At 47.1% G+C, this 12,500-nt stretch overlaps 2 protein-coding genes across 3 annotated transcripts in view; one reads left to right on the forward strand and one right to left on the reverse strand.

Moving 5' to 3' along the window:
- tjap1 (tight junction associated protein 1 (peripheral)) overlaps positions 1–3,907 on the forward strand; it is a 182,982-nt gene extending 179,075 nt beyond the window's left edge. The window contains 2 exon segments of the mRNA XM_056291823.1: positions 2,290–3,010; positions 3,013–3,907. Of these exon segments, the coding sequence (XP_056147798.1) occupies positions 2,290–3,010; positions 3,013–3,638 (1,347 nt within the window). The 3' untranslated portion in view covers positions 3,639–3,907.
- Positions 3,908–11,753: 7,846 nt separating this feature from the next.
- The window catches only part of lrrc73 (leucine rich repeat containing 73), a 12,552-nt gene continuing 11,805 nt past the window's right edge, over positions 11,754–12,500 (reverse strand). Inside the window, exon 6 of one of the 2 annotated variants that reach the window (XM_056292321.1) lies at positions 11,754–11,879. In XM_056292321.1, the coding sequence (XP_056148296.1) occupies positions 11,809–11,879 (71 nt within the window). In that variant the 3' untranslated portion in view covers positions 11,754–11,808. The remainder of the gene's footprint in view (positions 11,880–12,500) is intronic. The other variant, XM_056292322.1, reaches the window with a different exon arrangement.

Raw genomic sequence — 12,500 nt, forward strand, 5'->3', positions numbered from 1 at the left:
ATATCATGCATTTGACTACTGGAACTCGGGCGCTCGGTGACACAGTTGTTAACGCAGTCGCCTCACAGCAAGAAGGTCCTGAGTTCGAGCCCCAGGGTGGTCCAACCTTGGAGATAGTCCCAGGTCGTCCTCTGTGTAGAGTTTTCATGTTCTACCTGCATTGGCGTCTGTTTCCTCCGGGTGCCCCAGTTTCCTCCCACCGTCCAAGACATATAGGTCAGGTGAATTGGCCATACTAAATTGTCCCTAGGTGTGAATCTATGTGTGTGTGTGTGTGTGTGTGTGTGTGTGTGTGTGTGTGTGTGTGTGTGTGTGTGTGTGTGTGTGTGTCGGCCTGGCGGCCTGTCCAGGGTGTCTCGCCGCCTACCACCCAATGACTGCTGGGATAGGCTCTAGCATACCCGCGACCTTGAGAGCAAGATAAGCGGTTTGGATAATGGATTGATAGATATTATACATAAACAAACAAGAGAAATCATAGGCGTAAAAATTGGCCTTCCAGGGGCTCACCTGGTAAGAGTGCATATTACATAAGGCTGAGTCCTTACCGCAGCAGCCTGGGTTCAAATCCGGCCTGGGCCCTTTGCTACATGTCATCCCCTCTCTCTCCCCTGCCTTTCCTGACTCTCTCTCTACTATCACTCAGTGGTGCCGTAAGTGGGTATAGTGTCATGAAAATTCTAAGGGTGCCAGACTAGAGGGGACACCACAATGGTGCTCAAATTTTTTTTTTTTATATAATTTATTTCTAGTTTTTCCGCTTATCCCACCCAATTACCCAATGGCATATGGCCAGAGCTTGTCGAAAGTTGCTCTGATTCGCGATCCACAGGAAAGAGCCCACAGGTTCAATCTGGGCTATGGTGGGATCACGTTCCTTTTTGTTAAGAGCATTTTATATGTAAATTTGTCAAACTAAGAAGATGGGTCCCATATTGGAGAAGCTGTTGATGAGGGGATTGTTGGGCAAGCTGGTATCATGGGATGAAGGTAGAGGAAGGGGTTTAATGTTTAGAGAAGTCAGGAAAATAGTAAAATAATTATTTGATTAATTAAATAAATAAGGGGTGCTCAGTCATATTCTTTTTAAATTTATTTCTGATGTTCCCTTCTTCTCCCAATTTAGTGGCCAATCGATCCCTATTTTAATTCAAACACCCACCCTCGTACTGTGTACTGCGTTCGCCAACTGCATCTCTCCGGCCGGCAATCTCGAAGGAGACGCCTCCCCACTTTCGTGACAAGGCGACTCCAGGCCGAACCACTGCTTTTTTCCGACGCACACAGAGACGCATTCATGTGACGAATACAAGCCGACTCCGCCCCCCTCCCGAAGTCAGCGCTGCCAAGTATTGCTGCTTCATCGAGTCCGGCCATAGTCGGATCTGACAAGACCGAGGCACGAACCCAGGTCCCAGTGGTCAACTGCATCGACACAAAGCCGATGCTTAGACCGCTACACCACCGCGGACCCCATTCAGTCATATTCTTTATAGGGGCGCAGAATCCCTGGCGGCACCCCTGCTATCACTGTCCAATAAAAGTGGAAAATGCCAACAAAAAAAAACTTTAAAAAAAGTTGGCCTCCCAGAATGAAATGAACATTTGGTTCACTGTACAAACACAGAGGCTTCTGACCTGCTAGAGACTAATGTGTTCAGATGCACGAGACGATGAGACTAAAACAGCCAACCTCAAGAGTCTTTGGGTTCTTCTGGGGTCGTGAAGTCTTCTTGGTTCAGACAAGGTGATAGCATTCCGGTATCTCAGGACCTAAGAGGGCCCTGCAATGTTTAAAGGCTCCAGCAGCTCAGTTAGATTTATACTAATTTGAGAGACCTTTTTTTTATGGAGGGGCATGATGGAGGGAATCTGCTAAGTGGTTGTCTGATTAAATCACAATAGATTGTGCATTACAGTTCATGGTCTGTGTAATTCTACCTGACAGCTTTCCTCGAGTGTTCAGAGAAGGAACTTGCAACAACAAATCAAACCAGACAAAAACTAATTCAAATAGAAAGGTAGTGGACACACAATGGGTTTACTGACGTCTGAAATTTTCAAAACATTTTCAGGAGAAAACAGCTGACCTGGTCTCACCTGTGTGTTTCTCTCTCTCTCTCTCTCTCTCTCTCTCTCTCTCTCTCTCTCTCTCTCTCTCTCTCTCTCTCTCTCTCTCTCTCTCTCTCTCTCTCTCTCTCTCTCTCTCTCTCTCTCTCTCTCTCTCTCTCTCTCTCTCTCTCTCTCTCTCTCTCTCTCTCTCTCTCCCCCTCTCCCTCTCTCTCCCAGCTGCCCTATGAGTTACAGGACATGGTGAATAAGCACATGAAGAGCAGTTTGCCGGAGAAGTCCTCCAGCAGCTCTCAGGATCCGGACACTCTGAGTTTGACTCCTGCCGATGTTGTGCCGACCTCCGTCATCGCCCGAGTTCTGGAGAAACCTGAGCCGCTGCTCCTAAATTCAGCCCAGTCCAGCAGCGCTGCCCGACCTGTGGCCGAGGACGTCTTTGTCCATGTGGATATGACAGGGCCCAGGGCTGAGGAGGGTGGCCAAAGAGAGAATGGGGGCCCGGGCCATGGCTTTGTCGCGGACCAGGAGTCACTTCACCAGAATGGGATGTGTCGCAGCCAGAGCAGCCTGGACGGCCAGTCGGGGGGGGAGGAGACGGGGGGTGCGGCGCCCTCGTTTGAGAAGCTGAACCCTTACCCGACCCCAGCCCCACCACACCCTCTCTACCCTGGCCGCCGGGTCATTGAGTTCTCCTCTGATGACAAAGTGAAGATTCCCAAGAACAGCCCGCTCCCCAACTGCACCTATGCTACTCGGCAGGCCATCTCCCTCAGCCTGGTCCAAACCGACCAGCGCCCCCCCGGCAGCCCTGCCGCCTCCACCTCCTCCTTAGGGGCAGGGCCAGCAGGAGGAGAGCAGAACCAGGGGACGCCTCCTTCAGTGCGAGAGGCGGGGGTGGAGCCTCTCTCTTGTCAGTCCAGCCCTTTCAGCAGCCCCCGCCAGTGCCCAGCGCCTTCCCCAGCTCAGGGAGCTCTGAGGAGGACCTGCTAGCCAACTGGCAGAGGATGTTTGTAGAGAAGACAGCTCCTTCCACCGACAGCACCCTGCTTCACCGCACCTCCTTCAGCAGGGAGACGGCGCAGCAACTGGAGAGGAGCCATCAGGCAGATGGGCTGAGAGGCGGCTACTCAGACGGAGAGGAGGGCTCGTCGGCACAGAGCTGGACTGCTAGCAGGGAGTCCAGTCTGGACACAGACACCAGCGGCACCGCCGAGCCGCGTGCCAGGAGGGGCCGCTACGGAGTGGAGGGCTCCACGGAGGAGGGGGAGCGGCTGCTGATGGAGCCACCAGAAGAGGATGCAGGCGGAGAGCCCAGCCACACCCACAGGGAGGAGTTCACAGAAGAGGAAGGAGGTGAGGAAGAGGAGGCAAGAGATGTTCTTCCTCAGAACTTCCCTGTCCTTTCTCCTCGTGTCCTGGAGTTCTCTTCCAACTGCTCCCCACCGCCGCACACTAACCCCACACACCCGGCTAGGCTACAGAGGAGCCCCAAGAGAATGGGAGTTCACCACCTGCACCGCAAAGACAGCCTGACCCGGGCTCAGGAGCAAGGCAACCTGCTGGACTGAATGCTGCAACCGGCCACCTGTGAACCCAAAACCCTACAGACCACAACCTGCTGTATACTCACTTTCTCTCTCTCGTTCTCTCTCTCTCTCGTTCTCTCTCTTGCTCTCGGTCTCTACAGTAGCGGTTGTGTTCCACTGTGTTCTATCAGCTCCAGTATTTTTCTCCCTCCTGCCCTCTGATTGGCCCGTCAGAGAGGTCAGAGGTAACTCTTATCCAGGAAATAGCCATACTCTACAGGACACTCTCCTGTATGTGTGTATGCTACCGTTCGGTGCCGGCCACTCTGTGTGTGTGTGTGTGTGTGTGTGTGTGTGTGTGTGTGTGTGTGTGTGTGTGTGTAAGTGTAAGTAAACGCAGCCCAATGAAGGACAGATCTTGGGGTCCAGACTGTTGGACGTTTGTTGCCTTGGATTTCATCTCAGCTTTCGGGTCGGAACATTTAGGAGAGAACTGACACCAGGAGCAGAGAATGCACACACACACACACACACACACACACACACACACGCACACGCACACACAACCATACACACACACACACACACACACACACAGACTGTCAGTGCCTATCTCTCTCGCTGTCTGAGGGCTGGTTGTGATGTAACCCCCACCCAGGGGTCGAGGTCAGGGAAAGGTCAGGGTCGCTTGCTCTGACTGCATGTTGGTTGGTTTCTTGTTTTTGTTTGTTGTGATATTAGATCCTGACTGACCATTCATTATGAATAGTTTGATTTTTTTTTTTTGTTGCTTCAATCAGTTTTCTTTCTATTAGTCGCCTAAACCAATTTGATCTTTTGTCTTAAAGCTTTGGCGTTTTAGGTCCGCTGAGCATTTCAGGGTTATCTTGTCTTCTGGATCTTTTTTTTTTGGGAGGGGGGTGGCGGGGGGGTATTTTTATTGACCTCTCACTTCCTGAGTGGTTAACCTTTGACCCTTAATTGGTTTCTGTTCCCTTCTCTGGTGTGTTTTGCTTTGAAGAAGCTGGTTTTTAGTTTTCAGAACTGGACTCTGGAGTCTCTGCGGACTGTGGATTAACTGTGGACTGTGGAAGTAAGTGTTTCTGAATTCAGAATTTTAAAGCTGTTGTCAAGACTGAGCGAGTTTCTCTTCAACGATTGTCCTCCTCGATGCCTTCACCCCGAGTCCAGCACACCACCCCTGATCCTCTCTGCTGCCCCTGTAGGCGGGGTGACACCTCACAGGCTCTGTGGAAAGACCGCGCTGTGACCAATACAGTTTTCTGATTGGCTGGTTTGTGGCAGCCAATCACCTGCCTCCTTGTTTGCTCAAGGCAGTATTATGTTTGGTCTGTAAGTCTGATGCCGTTTCTGCTGATCTGCTCTGGAATGTAATCATCTTTCTTTTCATTATCACTCCATTCTTATTGTTATCTATCTGTTATTTATGTTTAGTCATTGGTAATTGTTTTGTAGTGTGGTTTTTTTTTTCTGATTTGATTTCTGATTCATTTTGCTGTTTGCTTTTTTGTTGTCTGACATATTTGTTGATCGGGTTTTTTCCTCATTGATGCAGCTCTCTGATGGATATGCTCTTAGCCACTCCCACTAGATGGATGGAAGATTTGTAAACAGTTTAACACCTCCCATCCAGTATTAGGGCTCTTATTGGTCAGGGCTTTGATGATGTCACACCACCCCAACCCTGCCTCCATTTCCTCAGGGGGAGGCGGAGTCAAATTGTTACTAGGTGAAAGTGTTTCCAAGAAGTTGCGGACAAATCAAATGCTCTAAACCCATCATAAAACGTTTAATCTAGTAATAGAATAAAAAACGTAATTCCTTGTTTAGTTTTGAAGAAACAAAAGTATTTACCCGACAACTACTGTGGTTTAGCATGTTTTACCTAAAAGTGCCCATAGTAAACTAGTAAGTAATCTATCAGTAATCTATTCTAGCTGTATGTTCAGGGCAGGCTGTCCATAATAATACCTACCAGTATCACACTCAACAATTTCAAATCACTTATTGGCGTTGAAAAGGTTAAAAAAAAATGTTGAATTGTGATAGTTTGAATTTCAGTTTTCGCTGTGTGAGCGACACGTTGGTCAGATGAAATCCAGATTGTGTCAGGCGATGATATTAGCAGTTGTGTGGATAGGTGACGCTACATCAGGGTTCCCACACATTCTGGAAAACCGATAAATTTATAGGCAATATCAAATGTAGTGGAAATATAATTGAGGTCGTTCCCACACATTCTGGAAAACCGATAAATTTATAGGCAATATCAAATGTAGTGGAAATATAATTGAGGTCGTTGAAAATTGTAAAGTTAGGTTATAAATTTTATCTTTTTACCTGCTGATTTCTTTACATTTGTCTCCATGTGTTGGGTGTTGAGATGTGACATCAGTGTGTTCAGTCATATAGTCCATTTAGAGACTGGTGAGACTTCCACCGATAGTTAATACTGAATAATATGACCTTCTGTCAGCAACACCTAGTGTGGATATCTAGATAAAGTCCTGGAAAACTATATTTTGAAAAAGAGGGAAGCCTGTTCCTGTTGGCTCTGTTTCTGAGCCTATTTTGTTCCAACATGCTGATGTGTTTGGAGTTGACTGTGTGATGGAAAACAAAATGTAGGTCCGTTAGTTAGGGATGCTACAACCAGCAACCTTGCCCCAGTCACCCCCAGCCAAACCCTGATACACCCACCTCCACTGATGGCAGGGATTAAAAGCTTCTCGGTGCCCCAATCAATTATTTACCACCATTTCCTCCAAGATGTCAAATGTAAAAGTCTCCCAAATCCAGGCAGTTTACAGCCCCCCCCCCCAAACCCCTGACAGTGTTTCTGTTAATAGCCTCTAATTATTGGAGTTGGAAGGAGCTCTGTGTTGAATAATTAAGGTTTGGGGATGAACAGAAATAGGTCACTAATCCTTCAGAAGGAGGAGGAAGCCGTCATCCTCAACATGGAAATGTAAAGTTTTGAATATTTTATCAAACTCATCAGACGTGCAGGAGACACAAATTCTGCAGGAGGTGGAAATGAAAGGGGAACCAAATGTGTGTGTGTGTATGTGTGTCTCCCTTAATGCTCTGGGAGTATAAATAGACCTTTACATCTGGACTCATGCAAATTTAATGTCCATTCTTTTATGAATATAATTGAAGACGTTGGCCCACCAGCCAAGGTCACCTTCCACCAGAAACCACCTCCACTGGATTTCATTCTGGACTGTGTGTGTGTGTCACAAAATTCTTTCGTCATTGTACTTTCCATTCTTCCGGTATGTTGGTATTGATTATTTGGCGGTTTGAGCAACCTGACACCATCCGCTGTCATTCTCAGTTCAGCATTTCCAGTTGTACTGGCAATGCTTTCTCATGAGCACTCAACACAAGACTCACGGTAATGAATAGTTGAGGACCCGAGTCAAAAAATAGCTCTCTAGCCCAGCATGCATTTAAAAAAAACAGAGTCAGGTTCTTTTATGGAGTCAGAAGAGAAAGCACCGCCATTTGAATGAATGGAATCCTGCTCAGAGAATAATTTCAAAGTAAAAGTTCTAAACTGACTTCCACATCAAATATGCTGATGGAGTCGTCTTTAATGAACATTTAGCTTCATTTGAGGATTGAAACAGATTCATCCTATCGCACCAGTATGACCAGTCTATCTGTCTGTCTCACCAGTATGACCAGCCTGTCTGTCTTACCAGTATGACCAGTCTGTCTGTCTGTGTCACCAGTATGACCAGTCTGTCTGTCTGTCTCAGCATCTTCCTTTATCTGTTCCCTTTTTCCGTTTTGAAAGAATAAAAGTCTTTGTGGTTCGATTGAAAGATGGAGGCTGGAAAACATGAAACTTCTCCAGCGTTTGAAACACGCGACACCAAAAACTTTCAAAAGTACTGATGGTATTTTTTAAGTTTCTCGTATCCTAGTTTGACAAAACAGACGCTTCACATTTCACAGACATTGAATGACAAACTTGAGATAATGAAGACGTGTTAGTCGGCGTGTTGCCTCGGCTCAGTGCTGGACGACACAAATGAATGAATGTTTGAGCCTAGTTGGTTCTCCATGTGGTCGACCTGGACGCTAACCAGCAACAAACAGACCACAAAAGAAACACCAATCCCCATTAAAACGAATTGAAATCACCACACGATCATCTACAGAAATCTGCATCGTGACCCACTGGTCATTACAGTGACCAGTTGTCATGTTTCCTGGTCCTCTTACGGAGCTTCGGGAAAGCAGAAGTATTCCTCATTTTAAACTGTCCGGAGAGACGCCACGCGTTTGGATCGGCGGTTCGAATCCCCGTGTTACCTCCGGCTTGGTCGGGCATCCCTACAGACACTATTGGCCGTGTCTGCGGGTGGGAAGCCGGATGTGGATATGTGTCCTGGTCGCTGTACTAGCGCCTCCTCTGGTCGGTCGGGGCGCCTGTCGGGGGGGGGCTGGGGGTAATAGCGTGATCCTCCCATGCGCTACGTCCCCCTGGCGAAACTCCTCACTGTCAGGTGAAAAGAAGTGGCTGGCGACTCCATACGTATCGGAGGAGGCATGTGGTAGTCTGCAGCCCTCCACAAGGGTCGGCAGAGGGGGTGGAGCAGTGACCGGGAAGGCTTGGAAGAGTGGGGTAATTAGCCAAGCAAAACTCGAGAGAAAAAAAGGGGGGAACCCCCCCCCAAAAAAAGAAGTCAACGTGAACGCTGATTATCTCTCCAGTCCTGATCCAGAATGACCATTAACCTCCACCTTGTCTCCCACTGTCTCATCTCCATGGAGACGGAGAGACGTTGATTGGGCTTCAGTTGGTTTTTGTGATGTGCTGACCGACTCTTCTTTTATTTCTGTTTCTCGCCATCATTGAGTTTCTGGATTAACCCACACTGCTTTTTTTCTCCCCGTTCGTGGAAAAAGACATCGAAAAAACAGGAGAAAAATCTACAAAAAGAGACTGTTTAAACACTACTAATTATTTTATTTTCTGAATTTGTAAGCCAATGTATATTTTAAAGAAATAAAATATTTTAAATGTAGTCTCTGTCTGAGCGGTGTGTTCTGTTTATCCTTCCTTCATGATTCATATTTACCAAACAGCTGGAATGAATAATTCATTTCTGAAATAATGTTGGCGGCGCAGTGGTTAGCGCAGTTGCCTCACAGCAAGAAGGTCCTGGGTTCGAACCCCTGGGTAGTCCAACCTTGGGGATCGTCCTCTGTGTGGCGTTTCCCCGTGTCTGCGTGGGTTTCCTCCGGCAGTTCAAGGACGCGGGTCAGGTGAATCTACTAAATTGTCCCTAGGTGTGTGTGTGTGGGCCCTGTGATGAACTGGTGGCCTGTCCAGGGTGTCTCCCCGCCTGCCGCCCAATGACTGCTGGGATGGACTCCAGCATCCCGCCACCCCGATTGGGATAAGCGGCTTGGATGATGGATGGATGGGCGAAATAATATTTTCTCTTTTCAGCTTCCTACGTTTGTTTTGTTGACTCATTTGAATGTAGACGTTACTGAATTCAGATCAGATGTCAGGACCACTTTCGTCTGGTTTTGAAGATCTGGTGGCAATTTGAATGAAATCTGAATTTTGTATTCCTGCAGACGTGTGATGAGAAGAAAAAAAGTGGATTTTAATGTCAAACGTCTTTTTCAACCTGTTCATCTTTTAAGACGAGGCCAGCAGGTAAGATGAATTATCATTATTAATATTGATGAACGGCGTCTTCATTAAAGTCTTTATCTGTAACAAGAGGTCACCTCAGACATGCCGAGCTAAAAATAATCTTTAATTAAGAGTCTTTATTAAAGTGGATGAGCGACGTCAGAATCACCTCTGGAACATTTCTGCACTTCGGTCCTTCCTTCATCATGCTGACCTCAGAGAGAGCGAAAGAGTGCGTGGGTGTGTGCGTGCGTGCGTGCGTGTGTGATTACTTTTCCCTGCCACAGCAGAACAGATCTGCTGTTTGTTTGGGAGACATTGATCTCTGCTAATCAATGATGGATTTGTGTTTCGGAGTTCGTGTTCAGCAGCTGTTCTGACTGCAGTCCTGATGTGCCGCTAATGTGAATTAGCTGCATTTCCGTCAGATCTTTTAGTGCAGGGATGTCAAACTCAATTTCACTATGGACCACACTGGGAAATGAGAATCACATCGACGGCCAGACATATATAGTTTAATACATGCTTTTATCTGAATGAAGAAATTAAAAATAAAACATCTTTGATTATATCGTTGCATTTTCCAACCTTCTCACATACATTTTGTCCACATAAAGCCCTGAAAAAGTCAACAAAAAAGTTGCTTAGCCATCATAGCATTTAGTCAATTAAAATAATTTATTCTGAGGGGCGTCCAGGTGGCGTGGTAGTCTATTCCGTTGCCTACCAACATGGGAATCGGTGGTTCGAATCCCCGTGCTACCTCCGGCTTGGTCGGGCGTCCCTACAGACACAATTGCCCGTGTCTGCGGGTGGGAAGCCGGATGTGGGTATGTGTCCTGGTCGCTGCACTAGCGCCTCCTCTGATCGGTCGGGGCGCGGGGGAGGAGGAGGAATAGCGTGATCCTCCCACGCGCTACGTCCCCCTGGCGAAACTCCTCACTGTCAGGTGAAAAGAAGTGGCTGGCGACTCCATATGTATCGAAGGAGGCATGTGGTAGTCTGCAGCCCTCCACAGGGGTCGGCAGAGGGGGTGGAGCAGTGGGGGTGGAGCGGGAAAGCGTGTCCGTGCGTAACCCACTTCTGACACCAATGTAGCGAATTCGGGGGGCAACCACAGGAACTGCCGCAGCCGGGACGCGATAGCGGTCAGCGATGTCTCCCGCGGTGCGGGAGAGGGCGGCTGCTGCTGGTGTCAGAAGTGGGATGGAGCGACCGTAAGGCCATCGGAAGCGTATGCACTCAGAGGCGTGAAGGGGCTGATATGCTTAAGCGCGGGGACGCGCTTCCCGAAGGAGGGGGGTAGTGTAACGTGCATGGATAAGTAGACACGTTGGCCCTTGGCTGACGGGTCGGACCCTTTAGTCGAGAGGTTAGCGATGTCTCCCGGATACGGGTTCGCGCCCCGGCTGCGGCGGTTCCTGTGGTTGCCTCCCGAATTCACTACAGTATACATAACAAATGGCAAGATAACGGACATACAAGGCAGTCACAAGTACCTGGGTATTCCACAGGCAAATGGAAACCACGAGGTGGCAGCAAGGGAGGTCAGCTACAGCCAAATACCTCCAGAGAGTGAGGAGTCAGCTCAATGGGAAGAATAAAATCCAGGAGACCAGTCTCTCAAAAGACCGGTCTCACAGACAATAGGCTTTTATATCCCTGTTGATGGATGGTTTGTTTAAATATCAGAACACAAATCGTCTTTCAGTTTTTGACCTGTTTTTCACGGGTCACCGCAGCAGATTTTACAGTTTCCATCAGGACCCTGTGAGGGCACAGCAACAATGCTGGCCGTTGTTAATGCGGGCTTCGACCGATCCGGTATGGTCTTGTCAATCCACATACTAATTTGGCAAAATTTTACATCGGATACCCTTCCTGACACAACCACTAACCCTATGGACAGGGGCACATTGCTAACAACTGTTGTGTACTGTTACTTTACATTTAATAAACATACTCTGAACCTGAACTTGGCTGACAGCAGCGACAGGGAGGACATTTAGTCTGATCTCAGTTGGGTGAACTTGGTTAAAGTGGATGTTTAGTTAATGGAGACGGACGCTGGGAACTTCTTACGAAGATGTAAACAGACTTTATTCAGATATCAGAGCAGCACAGAAAAACCTAGATAGTGAATCATCTATCAAAGCATAACATACATACATACATTCATTAAGGTTGCATTAGCTTATCTCTAATCAGACGGTACACACGGTAGAAGAAAGAACTGCGTATTGCCTGTAAGTCACTTGGTGTGTTAAGGTTTTGTGCCGGCGTTCAAACGCTATAGTGTCTGCTCTGTACAAGTGCTACATTACATCATGCAAAAGTGATTGGTTGAACGCTAGCTACTGAATGATGTGAGCTTGCAGCCATGGCTAAGTGGAGTGCACACACACACACACACACACACACACACACACACACACACACACACACATATACACACAAACAAACAAACCAACGTGAAATCAAACGAACTCAAAACTAAACGTGAGTGTTAAGAAGAGGTGGGTGTGTCTACATCTCTGTTTCAGCCAATAAGCTCTCACCTAGACCTGACGTCAGCAAGACCATCTGGGGACTGGACTCTGTGAGGGTTAAAAATAAGACTGGTTTGAGAATCCAAACCTGTAGACCAGTTGGACTGGATTCTCAAACCAGTATGTCAGACATGTAGACCTGTTAGACTGACATACTCATTTTAGAATCCAAACCTGTAGACCAGTAAAACTGACATACTGGTTTGAGAATCCAAGGTAATCTACCAGTTAGACTACCAGTATATTGTCTGTGTTGCTCTGCAGGGAACTGGATTCGTGTAGGTTCATACCAGTCATCCTTAAGGTCCTATAGTGACTAGTCAGTTTAAATCTATTGATAAACAGATTTTACATGTTGTCTACCTTACTGTATGGTTCTATTTAAGTCTTATTTGTGTGTAAATAGGTTTCTTGGTAACAACCACAAAAAACATTCAGCTGTAAATACAGAAAGTTCACTGAAGTCCAAATTGGAAATCTTTGAACAAACTACAGCAGATAGAATGACTTACCTGTATCAGGGCTATTTGACGGTTTAATTCGCTATTTGACTCATTAAAACAAATATCACCGTCTCATCTGCTGTTAGTTTGGTGCTGATATTTGATGACAACTAAGAATTACAGTACAAACTAAATTGATATAGTGTAAATCTTATTAAATACTGAT

Source organism: Lampris incognitus, chromosome 13, assembly GCF_029633865.1.
Source record: "Lampris incognitus isolate fLamInc1 chromosome 13, fLamInc1.hap2, whole genome shotgun sequence".
Lineage (NCBI taxonomy): Eukaryota > Metazoa > Chordata > Actinopteri > Lampriformes > Lampridae > Lampris > Lampris incognitus.